We start from the raw sequence: 25346 nt of genomic DNA on the forward strand, positions 1-25346 counted from the left end.
CACTACTAATTTAGATCTTGCACTCAAATTCACAGACCATTTCCGACATCTCCCTACCATTTCTTGATCTTACCGTCTCCATCACAGGAGGTAGAAAATCGGCTGACATCTATTATAAACCTGCTGACTCCCACAGCTACCTAGACTACACTTCTTCACACCCTACTTACTGCAAAGACTTTATCCCCTACTACTAATTCCTCTGTCTATGTGTCTACGCCACATCTGCGCCCAAGATGACATCTTCCATACCAGGACATCCGAGATGTCCCCATTCTTTGGAGGACAGGGGTTCCCCTCTTCCATCATAGATAAGACGCTGACCTGTCCGTATACCTCCTCCCTCGACTCTGTCCAAGGACCCCAATAATCCTTTCAGATGAGGCAGAGGTTCACTTGCAGCCTCCTCAAACCTCATATACTGTATCCGCTGTTCCAGGTGTAGACTCCTATATATCGGGCTTGGTGATCGTTTCACTGAACGCGGCTTAATCTGCCAAGGCCTACCCAATCTCCTGGTTGCTAAATACTTTAACTCCCCCTCCCATTCCCACACTGACTTTTCTGTCCTGAGCCTCCTCCACTGTCAGCGTGAGGTCCAACACAAATTGGAGGAACAGCACCTCATTTGTTGCTTGGGCAGCTCCCAACCCAGCAGTAGAATATCGTTTTCTCTAACTTCAAGTAACCGTTCCTTTCCCTCTCTCTCCGTCCCTCCCCCATCCTAGTTCTCCAACCAGTTTCATCATCCTCCTGATTAAATATTACTGATTGTATGCCACATTGTCACCTTCTCCTCAGCTAACAATGTACCAATAGAGTCACAGTCATAGAGTGATACAGTGTGGAAACAGGCCATTCGGCCCAACTCGCCCACACCGGCCAACAATGTCCCAGCCACCCTAGTCCCACTTGCCTGTGCTTGGTCCATAACCCTCCAAACCGGTCCTATCCATGTACCTGTCCGACTGTTTCTTAAATGATGGGATAGTCGCAGCCTCAACTACCTCCTCTGTCAGCTTGTTCCATTTTACATTTCCTTGATCATCGTCCCCTTTGCTCTGTGTTTTCACAACTTACCCTTCCATGTCTATCTGTCTCTCCCTTCAGTCTGAAACAGGGTATTGGCCGAAAGCACCGCCCATTCTTTCTTTCCAGGGATGCTGCCTGTCCCGCTGAGTTACTGCAGCATTTTGTGTCTATCTTTGGTGTAAGCCAAGGTCTGTAGTTCTTTCCTACATAGGTCACTACTTATGATAGACACAAAGTGCTGGAGTAACTCAACGAGTTAGGCAGCATTTCTGGAGAAAAAAGATGGGTGACCTTTCAGGTCAGAACCCTTCTTCTGACGGTACAGTCACTATTTGTACTGAGAAGGTATTTGTGCAAGTGTCCAGAAGAATAGAGGTGTGTGTCTGAGAATATACACTCACTCTTGCCTTCTCATCGACAAGATGCTGTCATTGATACCACCTGGTGGTTTAGGGTCACTGCAGGTACCACTCTATCATCTGCTACCTCTCTATTATATCCTGGCATTAACACCAAGTGTACATTAGCCACCTCAGAACCTACTAAATGAAAGTAAGTCACCCTTGTTTCTGAAGGGCTGACCCGGGAGAGAAGATGTGGCATTGGCCAGAACCCTTCGGATTCACCACGCCTTGTGAATCAGGATAAAATAAAAGTATCGGAACTGATAAATGTCCACAGTGGGATCCTCACCTTCACGAAGTGCTGAGTGCTGGGTTTGGAAATGCCATATTTGGATTTGCTGATGGTGATCTGGAGGGGTTGCATTCGGTAGACATGTGGAACTCCAGATCCTGGTATGGAGAAACAAGGAACTGCAGATAAGACCATAGGACATAGGAGCAGAATTAGGCAATTTGGATCATCGAATCTGCTCTGCCATTTGATCAAGGCTGATCTATTTTCCCTCTTAACCCCATTCTCCTGCCTTCTCTCCATACCCTTACTAATCAAAAATCTATCAATATCTGCTTCAAATATATCAAATGATGCCTCCACTGCCGTCAGTGACAATGAATTCCACAGATTCACCACCGCTGGCTGAATAAATTCCTCCTCATTTCCATTCTCAAGGTACGTCCTTTTATTCTGAGGCTGTGTTCCTGGACCCTCCCACCAGTGGAAACATCCTTTCCACATCCAATCTATCCAGGCCTTTCATTATTGTGTTCAGATTTTTAGTTTAGTCTGGAGATACCGAGCCCCACCAAGTCCATGCTGACCAGCGATCCCGGTACTCTATGGACAATTTACAATTTTACCAAAGCCAATTAACCTACAAACCGGTACGACTTTGGAGTGTGGGGGGGGGGAACCAGAGTACCCTGAGAAAACCCACGCAGCCAACGTGCAAACTCCGTACAGACAGCACCCTTAGTCAGGATCGAACCCGGGTCCCCTGCGCTGTCAGGCAGCAACTCAACCAGTTCAGTCTGAAGAAGGGATTTGACCCGAAACGTTACTTATTCATGTTCTCCAGCGATGCTAACTGTCCGCTGAGTTACTCCAGCAAGTTGTGTGCTTGTGCAGATGCGGAATGATTGCATTAGACGGCGGGTGGAGTTTAGGACCCAGTGAGACACAAACCTCACCTGGCTGCTCTCCCTCCCTCTCTCCTTCCCAGCGGCTTGACGTCAGGCGGAGTGCAGGGCTCGGTCTGACAGAGGGAGGGAGCAGATTGCCAGCACGAGTGGAGGAGAGTCGCCGCTCGCCCGGGCAGCCGGCGCTCGTTATGGGATGTCTCCGGGACTGAAGCAGTGCAACATGATCGGCTCGCGGCGGTCCCTGCTCCTGGGCTCGATCCGGCTGCAGCTGCAGCTCCTCGCCCTGCTCAGCCTCGGCAGAGAGTCCCTGTCCAGGGAAGGTAAGAACCACAACTGGGGAAACTTTTGAGAATAGTGCTCCCCACTTAATCTACCCCTCTTCCTGGCCAGACACCCCCTCCTTGGGCAAAACGTACGAGGAAGGGGAAGAGGCTGCGGAGGAGGAGTGAGTGCCCTAGTGCAGGAATGTGTTCCCGGGTTTCGCAACCGCTGGAGCCGAACTCTGTGTGCACTGTTCCCGGGGACTTCCAGTGACCATGGGTTATCACCCCCCACCAGACTCCCTTCTATCGGGGAGAGCTAGGCTGTTGTGTTTCATTTGTTTTGACATTTGGGCGATATGAATTGATACTGATAATGTAAGTTTTCTTGTTTACGGTGCAGCCCTTTAGTTTGACCAGGAACTTTAAACTCTAATTCTGTCATTGGGAAAGGAGCTAGAAACATTGGGACGTTCCACCTGGCTCGGGTGGAGTCATAATGTTTTCTTCTCCATATCGCAGAGTATACACACTTTTCTCACTTCTTAATAACTAAGTTTTGTCATTCGTTGCGCTGTTGCTGGCCACGCTGCTCCCAAAACATCATACGATGGATTTCTGAAGCATTAGGTATTGCGTCCAACGAGTTATTGCAGGTAAAGATTGTGCAATTGTGCATAAGAATGTGACTGGTCTTCTTGTGAACTACTCAAGAATTTGAGTTTTGTCTTTATTTTACAATCTGTCAATAACTAGTGCTGTTGGGTGCCCAACCTTGGCTAAAAGGGTCGCATTTTGGAAAGAAGCTAAGGTGCATTTAGTGAAATATTCTTATATGTTTTTTAAGTTGTGATATACACTGAATGGTCTCTAGAATTAGATATAAGGCATCTGCAGTGACGGCTTCCTGGTGCCGAGTTCTGCTCCCTGCAACCCACTGTCCAGTCTTATCTCATCAACATGATGAATAAATATCACAGTGCAGTTGACATTGAAAGTTGAAAGCAAAGTGCCATAGAAGGGCAGCAATAATTTAGCATGGTTCTCTGACCTGTGCTTTCATGGTCTAACGTGACATTTTTAGAATATTCATCCTTATGATCAGTTTATGAACTGTAAATTAGTCAATTTTACTTGATTGAAGGAAACATTTCTTTAATTTTAGATGACTGGTATATTCTGAGAGCTTAGGACAGTCTTTCCAAAGTAACTTCAATGATTTATATAGTTGCCTAATGTATATGAAGTGAATCATATATTTGTAAATCAACTGTTACCCTTCACTGTCCTGTGGGGAAATAGTGCTGGAAAGTTAAATACTTCATGACCTTTGATACCAAGCATGGCAGTCGGGTTAGATGCTTGATGGACGAATAATATTAGGTTTCGAAAATGGCATCGTAATTTAGTTTGAAGCAAATTCAAAGTATTTGTCAGTTGTGCATTGCAATCGCTTTCATTCATCTAGATTCTAGAGAAATTATTTTCTTTCAGGATTATAATGTTGCATTCAAATTCATGACAACGTCAATACTTTTGTGTGTGAAATAAACTAAACTTAAAAAAAAACTCATGGACATGTTATCAACGATTAAAGGATTTGATTGAGAATAGCTATTTCTGTTGGTGATAGTAATATTGTCCAAGCCTTTCAGCACCACGTTAAACAGAAAATGTAAGATGCGCTTAGCATACCTGGTAGCATCTGTGGAAAGAGAAACAACGTGGCTCAGACCTGCAATGCTGATGTCTGGAAATGCTTATATGCACAAATGGGGAAGATGGGGAAGTGGGTGAGACCTGGTCCAGAGAACATTTCAAAACCACCGTTAAAACATTTGTCAGGCAAGGGTATTAAAAGTTACCTAACCATGGTGGGTGAATGGAGGATGATATGAATCGGTCACAATACAACTGAATGATGAAACGGGGTTGAAAAGTTAAATGGTCAGTTTCTATTTCTTTGTCCTTTTAGCCTACCTGTGAAAAACCGCGTAGGTTTAGGTTTATTATCATTGTCAGGTGTACTGAGATAAAGTGAAAAGCTTTGTTTTGCATACTATCTAAACTAATCAGATATTACCATACATAGATGCAATCAGTCAAACTCAAGTACAATAGATAGAGCAAAGGTAGATACAAGAGTGCAGACTATAGTTCTCAGCATTGTAGCATATCAACTCCTTAGACAAAGTCCAATGTCGTCAATGGGGCAGGGGTGAATCGAACTATAGCTTAGAGAAGGACCATTCAGAAGCCTGATGAGGGGAAGAAGCGATGGTTGCGTGTGTTTTCAAGCTTCTGTACCTTCTGCCATATGGGAGCTGGGAGAAAGAAGAATGACCAAGGTGAGACAAGCCTTTGATTATGTTGGTTGCTTTTCCAAGGCAGTGTGAAGTGTAGATGGAGTCAATGGCAGCATGCTATCTATTCTAGAAAATGCAAGAGTAATGTCAGCCCTTTGAATAAGCGAGTTCGGTATTCCGAAAAACTCAAGGAATCATGGGATTTGTCGAAGGTCATTTGCGATAAAGAAAAAGCGAACAAAGCACTGGCTGTATAAACTGTATAAATTCTTATCTTTATTAATAACTTCTGTGTAAAAATATATTTAATCTGAGGAACCGGGGTGCCATGTAGCGGGAGAGCAGGGTGTAACAGGGGGCAGATGCGATTGGGAGAGAGGGGGAGGGACTGGACCAGATGCTGCGCTGCTGTGCACACACAGACCCGCGTCTCATCCACAGCCAGGATCAAACCCGGGTCCCCGGCAACCACAAGCACTGCCGAACCGCCACTGGACCGTCCCCGTCCCCGTCCCCTCCCCCCGAGTGTACCATCCTTGCCCAGGGGGGCAGTCAGAGAAATCCGGGGCGACCCCGGACTGAGGGGACGCCGGCCCCCAGACCCACAGCCAGCACGGAGAAGAAGCGCCAACCGCTGCTCAACTCCGCCTGCCCCGTTGGGCCAACCGACAGCCCCGGACCGACGGGAAACCGGCCCTGAGCAGCGGCAACCCGAGACCCACAGCCAGCGCGGAGAATAAGCACCAACTCCAGCTTGAACCCCTGAGGAACCCGCTCCCTGACGGGTCATGGACCACCAGCTGCACCCTCCGTCCCACCCAGCGGCCACCGGTCAACACCCACCCTCCCCCCCCGGCGATCGCCGAGCGCCAACCATCAACGGGGACACACAAAACGCTGCAACAACTCAGCGGGACAGGCAGCATTCCCCGGATGGAAAGGAATGGGTGACGTTTCAGGTCGAGAAGCTTCTCCAGAGTTGTTGCCAGACCCGCCGAGCCACCACAGCACCCCGTGTGTATCCCCGCCAGCCCAGGGTTGCCGGCGGGACAGGCTGGAGCCACGCCTCCCCCCTCCCCCCCACCCCCGAGCTGGAACCAGCTCCTCCCCCCCCCCCTTTCTCCCCACGCCGACTGCAAGCCCGGGACCGCCACCGACCTGACAAGGACGGGTCACCTGGAAGGGGACGGGGACGGCCCAGCAGCAATTCAACAGCACCCGCAGTGCCGGAGACCCGGGCCCGATGCCACCCATGGTCGAAACGCAGGCCTGCACACGCAGCAGCACAGCTGCCGAGAACGTTTATCGCAAGTGACCTATGACCTGGGCATGCGCAGTCGGAATATCGAACTCGCTTATTGCCTATCCTATTGGTAAACCACAAAAAAATTCTTCATTACCAATCTAATTTCCACTGTTGTCCTTCTGAAAAAAATTGCCAACTTAGTATGTCAAGAGGTAGCTGATAGCATTTTTATAAATACTGCACTGAATATAAAGGTGTCACAACTGATTTGAAAATAGAGACCCAACAACTAGCAAAAGTCTATCGAACAAAAGCTAGCATTGTCCTTGTCTGGATTTTAACGGCCCAGAAGAAACTAATTGCACCTTGAGTTTAATCTCTGTGGATGTTATAAATGTGGTGTTTTATTGCATGCATTTAGTTTGGTTCAGCATCTGGATCATCATGGCTTTGTTTCCTGCACCTCACTTAAGTTTGAATAAAGCACAAACTGCTGGGGTAATTCTTCATGTGTGGAAGTAGGATCCGACTTGAAACATTGCTTATCCCTGACCTCCAGCCAGATGCACGGAGTTATTCCAGCACTTTGTTTTATTCAAGTTTCCAGCATCTACAGTTCCTTGCATCCTCATCTAAAGCTAAACTTACTGGATTCACTAAAAGACATTATAATATTGTATAAAGTAAAAAATAAGTGAATTGGAAATGTATTGAAAGGAATAAAATCCAGTGGTCCAGAAAATCTGAGAGACCATCACCACAAATCAGATTATCAGAGTTCTATTGTACCTTTAGCAGCTTTGTATCGGTCATTCCCCTCCCTGAATAAATGTGTATTCAAGAAATAAATTATTCTGTTCAACCATCTAATTTTACTTAAGTTGTAACTTTGTTACAACATTGGCTATATTTAAGAGGGAGTTAGATGTGGCCCTTGTGGCTAAGGGGATCAGAGGGTATGGAGAGAAGGCAGGTACGGGATACTGAGTTGGATGATCAGCCATGATCATATTGAATGGCGGTGCAGGCTCGAAGGGCCGAATGGCCTACTCCTGCACCTAATTTCTATGTTTCTATGTTTGTTCCTCAGAAAAAAATATTTGTGTTACATTTTTTGATGCGCTTATTATGCTGTTAGAGGGGAGAAAAGTTTAATTATTGCAAGTGTCAGGTGAGGTGCTATACAATTAATTTTGACACTTTAGAAGAACTTGTAGATGTTGAAAAGGACAGAAACTGCATCGTTTGATTGCACATACATTTAATAGATTTCCAGCATTTTGAAACATTTGATCTCAAAGCTTGCTTTATTTTCAACAATGTTTCCAGCATTTTTACTTTCATGTTAATTACACACTTCTGCAGTTATTGACAAGGTGCTTTCAACTGCCATTATTAGAATGAAACATTTAGCAGTTGCAACTCACTCGTTATATCATCTATGAAAATGGATAAAAATTTAGGATTGTTTCAGATACAGAACCTTTTTAGGCAGCATTCTTGCAGCAAATCTATGCAAACCCTTTGTGTAAGGAGGCACTGCAGATGTTGGTTTAAACGGAAGACAGATAGAAAAGGATGCAGTAACTCAGCGGGTCACGCATCATCTCTGGAGAAAGAAATAGGTGACGTATTGGGTTGAGACCCTTCTTCAGACTGAGAGTCAGGGGAAAGGGAATTAGATATAGACAATACTTGGGAGAAATGAATGGGAAATAAGCAAGACTTATGTTTTTAATTGAAATCCAGTTGTGTATATTGGTAGCACAAAAAACGCAGTAGCATTTAACAAGGGCCTTTGACCTAATCGATGTTCAGCTTGCATTATAGAAAATAGGTGCAGAGTAGGCCATTCGGCCCTTCGAGCCATTAATTATGTTTGATTAATCAAAAACATTTGGTTTTGTAATTAACTATTAATTTGCAGAAGAGAATGCTGATTTATAATACTTTCTGACTTCAAACACGAAAGATCTGTCTATCTTTGCTGAACTATTGTTATTATCTGATATTCCTAAACCAACAGAAATAATTTCTTACTCTCTTCAATACTCACCCTTAATATTTTGAGAACTTGAAGGCAATCACCCCATAAACTTTTAATTTTCAAAATATACATTAGTTTGTATAATCCCGGTGGCTCAGCACTTCAACTCCCCCTCCCATTCCCAATCAGCACTTCAACTCTCTCCTCCATTGTCAGAGTGAGGCCCAGCGCAAATTGGAGGAACAGCTCCTCGTATTTCGCTTGGGTAGTTTACACCTGAGCAGTATGAACATCGACTTCTCTAACTTCAGATAGCCCTTGCTTTCTCTCTCCATCCCCTTCCCCTTCCCAGTTATCCCTCTAGTCTTACTGTCCCTGCCTACATTCTATCTTTGTCCCGCCCCCTCCCCTGACATCAGGCTGAAGAAGGGTCTCGACCCAAAACGTCGCCCATTTCTTCTCTCCAGAGATACTGCCTCATCAGCTGAGTTACACCAGCATTTTGTGTCTACCTTCAATTTAAACCAGCATCTGCAGTTCTTTCTTGCACATTTTGTTTGTAAATTGTTCTTGTAACTGAATGCCTGAAGTTTGGGTGGCATACTTGTACATCCACATTGAATTCTCTAAAGTTAAATTATCCTCCCAAGGTATGGTGACCTATGATCTAAATAAGACTTCTATAACAATGGCATGATTCCCACCTGCATGTAATTGAGTCCTTCAGCGTAAATTAAAATCTGATATTAAAAATTCAGCAAATATGCAGCAGGTTCAATTACATCTGCGGAGATAGAAATGAACTGTTTTTCTCTCCATAGTTGCTGTCTGATCTGTTGATTGTATCAATCACTGTATGCTTTTATGTACTCACGTCATAGAGACCTATTGCACCACAACATTTGTCCAGGTATATAGTGATTGAATAAAGAATTCTGGGCTAACTGGTCTCTAAGCTACAGCAGCACACTTTCAGTAAAGTGGATTAGTTAGAAATATGATTTTAAGGGGTGATTCGTCAGATAATAATGCAGTTGTTTTAATTCTGAATAAATTTTAAAAGTTAGTTTTACTTTAGTTATGTACAACTTAAAAGCAATGTTGTTCTTGATGATTAATACCAAATTATGCACTTGTATTATTTGTGTACTTTAAATTACCACCATATTGAAATTAAAGAAACACTATTCTGAATACATTTGCCACCACATTCTATTATTATGTAATTCAGTTTTATTATTCAAGCTTTGTGAAGCTGCATTGCTAGCAAGCTCTTAGCCTCTGCTTGTCATCCATCTTATGCTGACTTCTCACTATACATACACAAATCATATAATGAGCATGTCTAAATGTAAGAAAAAGGCACAGTGACAGCTAATATCGCCCTTCAAACCAGCTCCACCAAGAAATAATTTTGTGGCAGATCTAATCTCCACTTTTCTAGCTGTTCCCCATCACGCCTGACAATACCCCCTATCCCCCAGTCCACACATCTTTCCCATATGAATCATCAGTTTGTCGATTTCAACATCTTCATTCCCACAACTCTCTGGAGTACAGAATTCCAAAGATACACCTTCCTTCTGAAAGTAAATGAAATATCCCAACATATCACAAATGTGTTTCAAAGACGAACTCATTCATTATGAAGTAATGCCCCTGGACATTGCCCTCATGAGGGAAATTATTCCTTCAAGATCTACTTCGTAAAACGCCCTCAGAGTTGTTCAATAAGATCATACCATGCCCAGTATATCACGCAAACCAGCCATGCCTCCCGACCCCCATTGAATCCATTGCCACTTCATGCTGCCTTTGGAAAGCAGGCACCGTAATCAAGGACCACTCATGCCCCAGTTATTTCCTCTTCTCGCTTCTCTTTCATATCTGCCAAAAGGAAACAAGTATGTATTATCAGATTCAAGTACAGATTCCTCCTCACAATGATCAGATTTCTGAACAGAACACTGGTAAGCTAAGGACGTATTTCTGATTTCCCCCAATCTACCTCATTGCGGTACTTGCATTTTTTCATCTGCATTTTCTCTGTGTCTGTAACACTATTCTACATTCTAGTACCTTTCTCTTTTTACAATACAACTGGCATAAATGTTTACTGCATCTTAGTACTCATGACAATAGTACACCAGTACCACTTTTTTATTTTATCTCTACAAAGAGTATAAGGATCAACTACTAAATCTTTCTTCATAGTTAACCTCCTCCTGTCCAGGCACAGCCTCAAAACTGCATTGATGTAAGTGTTTCCCTCTTTAATTAGCTAAACCCAAACTATCATAATTTTCCGCCGCCAGGTACAGTTTTAACAAGAACTCCCTGTTTTATGTTGCACTCCCTCTGCGATAAGAGGTCACATTCCATTTGCGCTCCTGAATGCTTCCTAATCTTGCCTGGTACTGCTTTCTGCTTTATGTGCAAAGAAACCCAGATCATTCTACGCCACAATGTCATTGGTCTGTCTCAATTCATTTAAATAATATTCAGCAATTTGTTTTCTTATTACCAAAGTAAATACTTTCACATTTCCCTTCATTATATAGCCGCCAAATTTTTTACACTCATTTAACGTATCTATACCAGTTCACAGATTTGTTGCATCTTCCCCATCACTGACTTTCACATTTATCTTTATATTATCAACATATTTGCTTACAATCTAGTTATTCAGAGTCACTAATGTAGGTAGATATCACAGCACTAATCCTGTAGCAGCCCAATAGTTGCATCTTGCTAACTTAAAAATTACTCATTTATCCTACTATCTGTTTCCACTCTGAAGTAAGGAAGAGTGAATACATGAAGCCTCATTTCTGTAAATTGAAGTTTTGACAATACAGAATGGCATCTTAATAGATAGGTTAGATTTATCCAAGGAGATGAATAGTACCAACATTTTGCACACTTCCTTTGGACACCTATTTGATCTTTCAATGTAAAGGAACACTATCATCAAACATATATGTGGCATGTCTCTTGATTTCAGACATGGTATCACTGATCTGCAAGAATATAAGTCGAGTTATCTTCCCCTCTGGCGACGGACGCACTTTAAATAAGGATTGTTATTTCACCCCACTGTTAACTAGCAGGAATATCCTTGCCTGTGTACATTGGATGGAGCAGGAGAAAAATTGCAGTTCAATTCAGCCAGTATCGTGTATTAAATTATAATGCAACATTTGCTAATTTGCTAGCACTGGGTGGTTTCAAATCCTGTAAAGCATTTGAGGAAATCATTTTGGATGATAGTTCTGAGGGAGTAATCGATTTTGAAGGTGCTGACACGCTAAAGGCAGGAGACATGTTTCCGATGTTGGGGGAGTCCAGAAGCAGGGGTCACAGTTTAAGAATAAGGGGGAAGCCATTTAGAATGGAGATGAGGAAAAACTTTTTCACACAGAGGGTTGTGAATCTGTGGAATTCTCTGCCTCATAAGGTAGTGGAGGCCAATTCTCTGGATGCTTTCAAGAGAGAGTTGGAGCCCTTAAAGATAGTGGAGTCAGGGAATATGGCGAGAAGGCAGGAACGGGATACAGATTATGGATGATCAGCCATGTTCATAGTGAATGGCAGTGCTGGCTCAAAGGGCCAAATGACCTACTCCTGCACCTATTGTCTATTGACTATTGACTATTTCTGGCTTGAGCATTAAGCAATCTCCTATACATTGGCTGGGATTGCCATCAAGAATTCTAGAACTCCATTCAAAAGATAGGACAGAGTTTCCTTGGTATTTGCTCAATATTTTTCTGTAAGCTAATGTTACTGGCCAAGAAAAAAGAGTTGATTTGGCCATTCATGTATTTACTGTTGTGCACATGATCTACGAACTGAGTTTGTGTCTGGAGGATCTGAAAAAAAAAGTCCTCTAAATGAACTTCCTTTTAAAGGAAATCTTAAGATTAGAAGGGAATCAAATATTTTTGAATGTTAAGTTTCTAAAATATTTTGAGATGGTGCCCTTTCCCTGCAAAACAAGCAGTGCCGGATTTACGTATAAGCTAAACAAGCTATAGCTTAGGGCCCCCACTTTCTAGGGGGCCCCCCGAAAAAATTGAAAAAACCGGGGTGTACATTTCCAAAATATAAGCGCCTTGCACATGCGCACAACCACGGCCAGCACATCATCGGCCGCCCTGCGCATGCGCACTGCAATGGCAACTGGTCGACGCTGGGCACTTTCTCTCTCGCTTTGAATTGTGGGAGATTTGGCCGCCATGGCTGTCCGTTCGCTGGGGGCCTCACAAGTGGAACAGCTTAGATCTAAATCTTGTCCCTCAAACAGCTTCATCTAAATCCGGCACTGAAAACAAGTCAAAATCAACAGACCATTCTATGTTAGATTTGAAATTCCTACCATTTCACATGGTTCAGAATAGCATGCGTGTCTGATACTTGCACCCTGTGCTGTATCTTCATGTAAGAAGCTAACGAGGCAACAAAGTTTGGATTTAATGACCTTTTTCAACTGACTTGTTATCAATTGATTTAGCATTATTGTTTAGGTTTCTGTGCAGATATGTACTGTTATAAATTGACCTTCTGAATTGTACAACAAATCTATTTATACCTGTGGCTGAGAAAACTAATTTTATAGAAAATCCAAATAAATCCAATGCCCCTCTAGCTCAATCCAGGCCCCTCCCATGGAAAATTGAATTGGAATATTATTGACAACCCTCACTTTAATGTTCAAAGAGGCTCACACTGCTCTGGCGAGAGAAAGTTTCACTTGACAAATGTATTCCCCACATACACAAGTGATAACGTTTGAAACAGCAAGTAGTTTTCCAGCTGGTTGTAAATCAGTCATTTTTACCACTAAAAAGGCATTCTTGAATCATAGATCACAAATAATAAATGCTAAAAAAGTCAATTGGTGGGCCAAAAGGCGTGGCATGAATTTATAATGTAATTTTAAACTGCAGAAAATGGAAATAAAAATAAGAAATGCTAGAAACATTCAGCAGGTTGGGCAACATCTACGGTATTTTGAGGGACAAGCATTTTTGACCTGAAATATTAACTCTGTTTCTCTTTCCACATTTCCTAGTGAACCAACATGTTTTATTTTTAATACATGGTCAGAGCTGTTCTTGTTCAAAAATCAACATATTTTTTTAAACAGGCTCTAAAGCAATCCTTTTGAACTCAACAAGGTGTTGGGGAATAATATGATAGAAAAATAAATCATCCTAGGAACATTTACAAATGTTAATTTTGTTATCATTCTTCAATAGTGAGACTGCTTTAGCGAAATAAAACCTTGTACTTATTGGCTATGATAATTTGATTTACAGAAATAATGTCTTTAGTCTTTAGGTCTTGCAAACACAGAATCTAACATTTACATATCAAAAAAAAAGTTCAAAACTGATGAAAACGCTGTAGGCAGATAGTTCCAGCTAATCCCCTCGGAATATTTGACCTCTATGGATATTGAACTGTCATAGCAGCTGCAAAACCCAGATTTATTCCCAATTTACAGCTGTTATAAATTTAAAAGAATACCATTGATATGTTTGTGTATGCTTACTTGACTAATCTCTCAATGTGGATGCTATTCAATTGGTCAAAAAGCCAAACAGATTTGAACGGTGCAACAGTGTGTCATGTCCTGTCTCCTGCAAAGTCTTGACAGCAGTGACCAGATACTATCAGAAAGCCATATCTACATATAACCATATAACAAACCATATAACAATTACAACACGGAAACAGGCCATCTCGGTCCTACAAGTCCGTGCCGAACAATTATTTTCCCTTAGTCCCACCTGCCTACACTCATACCATAACCCTCCATTCCCTTCTCATCCATATGCCTATCCAATTTATTTTTAAATGATACCAACGAACCTGCCTCCACCACTTCCACTGGAAGCTCATTCCACACTGCTACCACTCTCTGAGTAAAGAAGTTTCCCCCTCATGTTACCCCTAAACTTCTGTCCCTTAATTCTGAAGTCATGTCCTCTTGTTTGAATCTTCCCTATTCTCAAAGGGAAAAGCTTGTCCACATCAACTCTGTCTATCCCTCTCATCATTTTAAAGACTATCAAGTCCCCCCTTAACCTTCTGCACTCCAAAGAATAAAGACCTAACTTATTCAACCTTTCTCTGTAACTTAGTTGTTGAAACCCAGGCAACATTCTAGTAAATCTCCTCTGTACTCTCTCTATTTTGTTGACATCCTTCCTATAATTGGGCGACCAAAATTGTACACCATACTCCAGATTTGGTCTCACCAATGCCTTGTACAATTTTAACATTACATCCCAGCTTCTATACTCAATGCTCTGATTTATAAAGGCTAGCATACCAAAAGCTTTCTTTACCACCCTATCTATATGAGATTCCACCTTCAAGGAACTATGCACGGTTATTCCCAGATCCCTCTGCTCAACTGCATTCTTCAATTACCTACCATTTACCATGTACGTCCTATTTTGATTTGTCCTGCCAAGGTGTAGCACCTCACATTTATCAGCATTAAACTCCATCTGCCATCTTTCAGCCCATTCTTCCAAACGGCCTAAATCACTCTGTAGACTTTGGAAATCCTCTTCATTATCCACAACACCCCCTACCTTGGTATCATCTGCATACTTACTAATCCAATTTACCACACCTTCATCCAGATCATTGATGTACATGACAAACAACAAAGGACCCAACACAGATCCCTGAGGCACCCCGCTAGTCACCTGCCTCCAACCCGACAAACAGCCATCCACCATTACCCTCTGGCGTCTCCCATTCAGCCACTGTTGAATCCATCTTGCTACTCCTGCATTTATACCCAACAGTTGAACCTTCTTAACCAACCTTCCATGAGGAACCTTGTCGAGGAACCTTGTCAAAGACCTTACTAAAGTCCATATAGACAACATCCAATGCTTTACCCTCGTCAATTTCCCTAGTAACCTCTTTAAAAAATTCAAGAAGATTAGTCAAACATGACCTTCCAGGCACAAATCCATGTTGACTGTTCCTTATCAGACCCTGTTTATCCAGATGCTTATATATATTATCTCTAAGTATCTTTTCCATTAATTTGCCCACCACTGAAGTCAAACTAACAGGTCTATAATTGCTAGGTTTACTCTTAGAACCCTTTTTAAACAATGGAACAACATGCACAGTACGCCAATCCTCGGGAACTATTCCCGTTTCTAATGACATTTGAAATATTTCTGTCATAGCCCCGGCTATTTCTACACAAACTTCCCTCAATGTCCTAGGGAATATCCTGTCAGGACCTGGAGACTTATCCACTTTTATATTTTTCAAAAGTGTCAGTACTTCTTTTACTTTGAAACTCATAGTATCCATAGCTACTCTACTAGTTTCCCTTACCTCACATAATTCAATATCCTTCTCCTTGGTGAATGCCGAAGAAAATAAATTGTTCAATATCTCCCCCATCTCTTTTGGCTCTGCAGATAGCTGTCCACTCTGTCTCTCCAATGGACCAATTTTATCCCTCGTTATCCTTTTGCTATTAATATAGCTGTAGAAACCCTTTGGGTTTACTTTCACCTTGCCAAAGCAACCTCATATCTTCTTTTAGCTTTTCTAATTTCTTTCTTAATATTCTTTTTACATTCCTTATACTCCTCAAGCACCTCATTTACTTCATGCTGCCTATAATTATTGTAGATCTCTCTCTTTTTCAGAACAAGATGTCCAATTTCCCATGAAAAACAGGGTTCTTTCCAATTTTTACTGTTTCCTTTCAACCGAACAGGAACATAAAGATTCTGTACTCTTAAAATGTCCCCTTTAAATGTCCTCCATTTCTCTTCTACATCCTTCCCATAAAACAAAATGTCCCAGTTCACTCCTTTTAAATCATTTCGCATCTCATCAAAGTTAGCCTTTCTCCAATCAAAAATCTCAACCCTAGGTCCAGTTCTGACCCTCTCCATAATTATATTGAAACTAATGGTATTGTGATCACTGGACCCGAAGTGCTCCCCAACGCATACCTCCGCCACCTGCCCCGTCTCATTTCCTATCAGGAGGTCCGGCACTGCCCCTCCTCTAGTAGGCACCTCTATGTATTGCTGCAAAAAACTATCCTGCACACAATAGTGACTGCTCCTATATAGGACAATAACTCTGATTTTGATTTTGTTTGGTGGATGTACAAGATGATTGCCATAACGTGGTTTATTAAAAGTAAGGAAAAGTTGCCAGTTAGACTGAAGGACAAAACAATTAATGTTTGGCTTGCTATTTGAAAACATTATGTACTCTCTTCACTCTGAAGATATTCAGCAAACCTCAAACATATTGGTGTGTGGCCCAGCTCTTCTTGCAACTATCGTCATTACTTTTAAAGATAAATCTCCAGAGAATACTGAATTATATCCAGAAGGATTTATTTATTATACATTTCAAGTCCCTAGTACAGTAAACCCTCGTATTTATGGACTTCTTTGTTGCGGATTTCAGTTATAGCAGATGGACCCACCGATCTACACCGCCAGGCAGGCTGCTGACGCCAGCCCCGGCCTGCACTGCCTCCCTGGATACTTCCTGAACAGACCAATGCTGCCACTGCCTGCCACAACCATAGCTGACCCTTACCTGCACTCTGGCCACCCTCAGGCCGCAACCAGTAACTTTGCCGATCTTCGCGTCTTTCCCACCGCCAGCAATCCGGGACTCACCTGGATTTTAGGTCCAGTCCCAGACTGAGAGTGTGAAATAATTTGACCTTAAATGTCACCAATCCATGTTCTCCAGAGATGTTGTCTGACCTGCTGAGTTACTCCAGATTTCAGTTATAGCGGATGGTCCTACCGATCTATACCGCCAGGCAGGGCTGCTGACGCCAGCTCCTTTTGTGTATTAACCAGCACCTGGTTATGTTTGTTTCTACCACTCATACAATGATCATCCCTTGCACAGTTACAGTGGACAATTGGCAATAACGAACACCACTCCCTAACCCCCCGGGTTCTGTATGGTTCATTATGACAAGGGTTCACAGTACATTAGTAGAGCTTTGGAGCAATAATGCAGATTGTAACCAATGAAAGCGTATACTTTTAAATCAGTAGCAGGGCTCGAAATTAATGGTTGCCCGGGTGCCAATGGCCACCTACATTCCCGCTGGGCAACCTAAAAGCTGTGCCATTTTGCCTGGCTTGGCAAGCAACCGGGACACCGCCGTTCAACTCTGAGCGCCCCCCCCTCTCTATCTCTCTCTCTCTCTCCCTGTCACTCCCCGTCTCCGCCCACCATCCGTGTCTGGGCCACCGGGTCTCCGCTCTCTGGCCGCTCCTCATCCGCCGGCATGGCAGGCCACCTTGCACATGCGCACTGCCACGGCCTGCACATCCTCCACCTGCACATGCGCACAACCACGGACAACACATCATTGGCCGCCCTGCACTGCCCGGCATCTAGTCGGCGCCGGGCACTTTCTCCCTCCCTTTGCATTGTGGGAGATCTGGCCGCCATAGCTGTCCAGTTGCCGCCTCACCGCGACTGCTGAAACCCAATGCAGAATCACTCCCTTGAGCTGGAGTAACTCCCTGGAGTAACTCTTGCTTCTTGTTTTCCTGGTCCTCCAAAAATATTCCAAATGGAATTTAAACCGGAGGTGGCGGAGGGTCGACCACCAAACTCCAAACTCTGAACAATAACAGCCTATTGCACTATCTGTTTATTTATTGTGTATATATATATGGTCTATGGTATATAGACACACTGAACTATTATTTCCTGTTCTATGTTATGTTTACATATTCTGTTGTGCTGCAGCAAGCAAGAATTTCATTGTCCTATCTGGGACACATGACAATAAAACTCTCTTGACTCTTGACGTGGACTTAAGCAAAAAAGGGTTCTTGGGAAGAAAGAGCTACCTTAAATTTAGTTGCGTCTGGTTGGGTAACTATGGTAGGATGAAGACTATTCCACGCTTTAATTGTGCGGGAGAACTCCATGGAGCAGCCAGCATCTCTGGATAGAAGAAATTGGGTGACGTTTCCGGTAGAGACCCTTCTTTAGACTCCCTCTGGTTTTAGTGTTTTTAGTTTAATTTAAAGATACAGAGTGGAAACAGGCCCTTCGGCCCACCGAGTCCACGCTGACCACCGATCACCCATACTCTAGTTCTATCCCACACATTAGCGACATGAGTCAAGAGTGTTTTATTTTCTCACGTCCAAGTTAGAACAATGAGGCAACATCTATGGAGCGAAGGAATAGGCGACGTTTTGGGTCGAGACCCTTCTTCAGACTGATGTCCGGGAGTGGGGGCGGGAAAAAGAAAGGGGCGGAGACAGTAGGTTGTGGGAGAGCTGGGAATGGGAGGGGAAGGAGGGAGAAAGCAAGAACTACCTGAAATTGGAGAAGTCAATGTTCATACCGCTGGGGTGTAAACTACCCAAGCAAAGTGTGTGGTGCTGTTCCTCCAATTTGTGGTGAGCCTCACTCTGGCCATGGAGGGGGCCCGGGACAAAAACGTCGGATTTGGAATGGGAGAGGGAGTTGAAGTGCTGAGCCACTAGGAGATCAGGTTGGTTATTGCAAACTGATTGGAGGTGTTATGCAAAGCGATCGCCAACCCTGCGCTTGGTCTCGCTGAGGTTGATCATACGCTAAATAATCCAACCACATTTTTGTTTGGAAGTGGAATGAAATAATAGAAATTGCGTTCATTGCAACGTGTAAAAAGAGTTGAGATACTTTTGCTGCATGTCATTGTGATATATATCATGTCTTGATTGGTGAATATGTTTAGTTTGTGACTTTATTTGAAGCAGAAATAATATGTGATGCTTCATTGATCATAATTCCGACTGGTAACTATGCACTTTGTCCGAGCACATTATCGCACGCGTCATGCAAGCCGTCTTAAATGACCACCTAAACTGTCATTTGGCAACCTAAAAAGCTGCCTAGGGTGCCCAGCTGGCAACAGAGGAAAAACAAATAAGTAGTATCTTCGTATTCCCGGAGGATTAGCCAATTAACATTCCTCCAGTAGCATCCTGTGAAATATGTGCCTGACCTTCAGTTACACAATTTAGAAAATCAGTGGCATCAGGTGCATTATCCACCTGAGTCCATGTTTTCCTTGGACTAATGTGTGGCCATGAATGTGCATCACGGTTAAATGGTACATTGGATCACAGTGTCTGAGGAAGCACTCGAGCAGCTCAATGCACAAATTCAAAAGTTGCCATCAGAGTTCCCCATTCATCATTTCTTTGATGATAGACGGGGACAGTGACAAGGCAATTGTGCTTCCATCTGGCCTGCAAAAAATGTTCTGTAAACATCCAGTGATTGGCAATAATAATTAGAAGTTGGGTTAGGTCAAGGGGATTCCTGGAGCCATGCAACTATGGTTTCAACAAGCTGAGTGCACAGCTAATCTCATTGACTTTCTATATCAGGGTGTGTTATTCAGTATTCAGTTATTAAGCTGCATCTTTTTTTAAATAGTCAAATGTGTATATGTTCACATTACTTTCATGGAAGCTGAAATATGAAAGTCAAACAAATAAGAATGTTTAACAAATGAAAATACTTTAATCCTTTGTACTTTTAAGCAAGATAAAACAAAAGTACAAAGGTTAATTCAGGGATGGCGGGACTGTCATATGCTGAGAGAATGGAGCGGCTGGACTTGTATACTCTGGAGTTTGGAAGGATGAGAGGGTATCTTATTGAAACATATATGATTATTAAGGGTTTGGATACGCTAGAGGCAGGAAACATGTTCCCGATGTTGGAGGAGTCCAGAACCAGGGGTAAACAGTTTAAGAATAAAGGGTAAGCCATTTAGAACAGAGACGAGGAAACACTTTTTCTCACAGTGAGTTGTGAGTCTGTGGAATTCTCTGCCTCAGAGGGCAGTGGAGCCGGTTCTCTGGATACTTTCAGGATAGGGCTCTTAAAGATAGCGGAGTCAGGGGCTATGGGGAGAAGGCAGGAATGAGGTACTGATTGGGGATGATCAGCCATGATCACATTGAGTGGCAGTGCTGGCTCGAAGGGCCGAATGGCCTACTCCTGCACCTATTGTCTATTGTCTAAAACAATCACTATGTAGGTTTGCTTTTGAAAGCCAGACAATTATCAAATTGTATCATTTGCAAAATAATACAAATCAATAGCAAATTATATTAATAGAATGTTGAATCTGTGTCCCAAAAAGCAGACCTGACCTTCTTTGCTTATATGAAAACTCTAAGTTGCAATCAGAGATTGACCAATACAGTGGCTTTCTTGTCATTAGTGCTGCAAATCTGGGCCAAGATGATTCAATGGTCACATTTACCCACTAGATTTAATGCTATTAGAATGGATTTTTGGTTGTCATTTCCAAACAAGATCTCTGCCATTCAAAATCTAGATTTAACAGGAGTCTTTTTCAGCAGAAATTAATTAATATTAGATTTTTTTTAAACATTAGTGTTTTATTTTTTCTGTCTCTTTTAACTCTTTTAATCCAATCCTTCTATCCTAGTCTTTAAATTAAACGAATTGTGTTTACCACATAAATACTTACGGATGTATTAATGTTATATCACCGCGGTAATTTTTCAAAGAAGAATCGGATCTTGTTAAATGCAACTGAAGATAAGTTAATGTGTGTAGTTAAATTCAGGAGTGTGAAATGAAGTTGAGAGCTTTGGGAAACAGATGGTTTTCCCAGCTCCTCAGATTGATGGGGCACAGCAAGAGCATGTTATCACTATTCAAGTACAGTGGTTGCTGTAATAGTTGAATTATAAGAGGCTGCCAAGTTTGGACTCTGTGATATTTTACCAGTGATGCACCATGATCTATTGTGAAACCAGTAATAACTTCTGTCTAAAGAGAATTTAAACTGAGTGTTTCATTAATGATATAACAGCTTGGACTTTGTCTTTGGATTATTTGGAAGATTCACCTTGAATTCCATTATATATAACCAGAATACCATGAATGACTCCGTTTGCAACTTTGTAGAAGATTTTGGAAATGCATTTGTAACTTCTTCTCATTAACTGCAGATGTGTCTCAACTGCTTGCATTGGTCAAAATCCCATTCACCCTGAATCCCTGTGCCTGCTAACACACAAAAATTCTGCTCTCAATAGTTGCTTAATTTTAAGATTCTTGCTACCTGATCACTCGGATGTTTCATCCCTCTATGTCTCTGTCATAATCCCCAGACTTCCATCCATCTAAAATCCTCCTTTTGGATTATCTGATATTCTTTGTAACATCACAAAAAAAAAACAAATGACATTTCGTTCAAACCTAGGTTTGAATGACAGTAAATAGCATTCTATTCTATTCAATGATTTACTCTGCTGGAAAAAAAAGCTATATAAATGAAAAGAGTTGATGATACATGTGAAAGAGCTACGCAGCATGAAATCCTGTACATGATGGGATCTGATGTACATTTGAGATGTCATTGACTTTTTACATTACTACTGTTTGCTAATTTGATTTAATTATGCAATATATGTGAGTAGCATTTATTGAAATCTGGATAACATTAATGATATGTTCTCGTAGAAAATGTTTACAATCTGTCATGGCTGAAAACTTTCACTGCCTTAGCAGATGTATTCTGAAAACAAAAGAAAAGGAACATGACCAATATGTATTTATAAATACATTTAAAATTGGCATTTGTTGTTACAATCCTTAGGATCAGCTGTACTCCAGTGCACTGGGTGGGCCAATGGGCCTGTTTCCATGCTGTATGTCCAAACTAAACTAAAAACTGAACCCTGATTAGCTCAGGAAGATGCAGTTTAAACTGAGGAAAGTTATGACTTTATCTTACAGTCACAGCAAAGTAGAATTAGGTATGGTGGGAAGGTGTCAAATAAATAACACTTTAGGAGGATGCTTTGTCACTTATCCTTACTGATTGCCACTGACATTTTCGAATGGCGTGGCAAGCACTTCCTGGTCCTTGTCGACTCTTACTCCAACTGGTTCGAGGTTGACCAGCTGCGCTCCCTCACCTCTTCGGCCGTTATCGATAAGCTGCGCCGCCACTTCGCTAACTTCGGCTCCCCGGCCAGCCTGCAGTCGGACAACGGCAGCCAGTTCGCGAGCGCCGAGTTCCGAGCTTTCGCGTCCTGCTGGAACTTCCGCCACTACACCAGCAGCCCTGAGTACCTGCAGAGCAACGGTCTTGCCGAGCGTGCCGTCCGCAGTGCAAAGGACTTGCTGGAACATTGTCGCTTGTCTCATTCCGACTTTTACCTTGCCCTCCTTAACCTTCGCAACATCTCCCGCGACCCTGCCATGGGCTCCCCTGCTCAGCGGCTCATGTCTCGCACCACCAGGCCCCCGATCCCGGTGGCCCAGCGCTCCCTCATGCCCTCCGTCCTCAAACCCGCTGTTGTCCAGGAACGCATTGCCCTTAAGCACGAGGTCTAGAAGCGCTCCCATGATAGGTCCTGCCGCCCCCTTCCGCGCCTCTTCCCCGGTCAAGTCGTCCGCATGCAGTCCCCCTCCGGTCACTCCAGGCTCGCCACCGTCGTTGGCTCCGCGGGCTCGCCTAGGTCATATCTGGTTGACCATGCGTGTACAGTCTACCGCCGGTCCCGCCAACACCTGCGGCTCGTCAATGAGCCTCCACCACCGCCCGCGGACCCCTTTGTTCCTGCTGGGAGGGAGGATGGCGAGATGAGAACCCGGTCGGGACGTGTTGTCAAGCCGCCTGTCCGATATGGCGACTTCGCGTAACCGTGTATAGCGAATGAGACGTGGTCGCCCTGTCACTATCTTGTTGCTTTTGTTTCTAAGGGGAAGGATGTAGATGATATGTGCATGTACCTTTAACATAGTTACCTCACCACTACTAACCACTCCCCATATCACAGGTATAATTACAACCTCCCCACCCACTGTTCTCTCTCTGGTTCCCGTGACAGACCACGTACAGCTAGTGCTCATTGTAATGTTACAGAATGTTACAGTATGAATAAACTAAGTAAAGTTACAGTGTGTTGATGACACTTCTTTACAGTAGGTCAGGAAGAGAATGATCCAATTGCTAAGGGGGTGCTGAATCCTAAATCTAGGAGATTACAAATGAGTTGTTTGGAATTATGGTGTTGAATGTAAAGTTATTGTCAATAAACAAGGTGTCAATAGACAATAGGTACAGGAGTAGGCCACACGACCCTTCGAGCCAGCACCGCCATTCAATGTGATCATGGCTGATCATCCACAATCAGTACCCCGTTCCTAACGTGTCCAAGCCCTTAATAATCTTATATTTCAATAAGATGCCCTCTCATCCTTCTCGTCCTCGTTATACAGATGGTCTGAGGATGAATGTAGGACCAAGCCAATGGTGATTACCGTGGACTTATTGCAGTGATAGGTGAATTTCCCAGGATTAAGACTCTGGGATGCTGGAGTTGATGTGCACAATGTATATACAGGCTGACCTGCTGATTTCAGCATTTATTATTATATTTCAGTTACCATGGCCGCGAATATTTTGCTTTTGGACCCTTTAATGATATATGTTCTATAACACATCTGAAATTTTGATTACAATTTTGACTGGTAGCTTAAAATTAATGTATTATATTACTCAAAATGTATTAATTGAATTGTGTCAATTTTGCAATGATTTGATACATATGATCAACTTTACAATTTCCACAATTTTGGTAGAGAAAATGTGTTTGATAATTATCCACTGTTACCTCTGTTTTGCTGCTAATACATACATTTCAACATTTGTCTATTACACTTGCATGCTGTTGGCTTGTTAATATTTTATAGAAATTGTAACTTGTGTCTTTGTATGTTTCTTTTGTTAAGCATTGTGGACTAAATAATGTATTAACAAGACTGCTATTTGAGAATCCTCAAATGGAGAGATTACCATCAATAGCCCCAGAGGATTTTGCTGCAGGCAAACTTCAGTGACCACAGTAGTATTTTTCACAAATGTAATAAATCCAGCAGTTCTTTCTGGGGGACTCAAGAACGTTTATTATGCTTGTATGTAAAATAATATTTGGTGCGTTAGAGTCATATTTCCTATTTAGTCACAAAGAAAACTAATGCTTTCTCTAACTTCAGTTTTTAATTATTTCACTGACAAATGTGAGTAAAACCTAAGGCAAAATCAATAATTTTTGTAGGGTATTTGTAGCTAAATGAATAGGTTTTAAAGGAAATGAGATGTGATACTACAAATGCTGGAATCTGGAACAAATCCAATTTTGGATAACCCTTGTGTGTTCCCATCTCTTTCCTTCTGACCCATTCCCTTTTCGTACCATACCCTCACTTCCTAATTTCCTGTTCCTAACCCACATATTTTGCCCATTAGCTCACAACCCCTATCGGGTACCATCTGCCCTTCATCTCTCTGTTAATGGTTCTCATTATCATCTTCCTTACATCAGATTCAAGCACCTTTGTCATAGCTCTCCACCCTCGGGCAGCTGTCTCCACTCTCCCTCTCCCCTCGCACTACCTGGCTCCATCTGCCTTTTTTCCCTTGTCCGCTTCCACATATCACCCACCTGTCAATTCCCCCCCCCCCCCCCCCCCCGCCTCAACTTAAGCAAAGAGGAGATCCCCTGGCTTTGGAGTACAAAACAAAAAGCTACAGATGCTGGAAATCTGGCATTGAAATTTTTTTTGAAAAGGCTGGCTATATGCAGTAAGGCAGATAACATCCGTGGAGGGAAGGATGCGATACGATAAAACTTTATTTATCCCAAGAGGGAAATTGATGCAGGTATTGCTTCAGGTTTTTGACATTAATTGTAAAGTGTACTTCTCTCCCCACCTGATTAATATTTACCTAAATTACTTCATTTCTTTAATTTCTGACTTTACTTTGGCACAATTTAAGTGACTGCGGCACCTCCCGAGATGCAAGGAGACATTAAATGTAATTATTTTCACTACTGAAAGGAGCGTTTGAGAGATCTTATGAAA

General features: G+C 42.6%; 1 protein-coding gene across 3 annotated transcripts in view; it reads left to right on the forward strand.

Moving 5' to 3' along the window:
- Positions 1-2589: 2589 nt before the first annotated feature.
- The window catches only part of egfr (epidermal growth factor receptor), a 278250-nt gene continuing 255493 nt past the window's right edge, over positions 2590-25346 (forward strand). Inside the window, exon 1 of one of the 3 annotated variants that reach the window (XM_033050507.1) lies at positions 2590-2896. In XM_033050507.1, coding sequence (XP_032906398.1) covers positions 2770-2896 — 127 coding nt within the window. In that variant the 5' untranslated portion in view covers positions 2590-2769. The remainder of the gene's footprint in view (positions 2897-25346) is intronic. The other 2 variants (XM_033050523.1, XM_033050515.1) reach the window with 2 other exon arrangements.

The sequence above is a fragment of the Amblyraja radiata genome, chromosome 2, assembly GCF_010909765.2.
Source record: "Amblyraja radiata isolate CabotCenter1 chromosome 2, sAmbRad1.1.pri, whole genome shotgun sequence".
Classification (NCBI taxonomy): Eukaryota; Metazoa; Chordata; class Chondrichthyes; order Rajiformes; family Rajidae; genus Amblyraja; species Amblyraja radiata.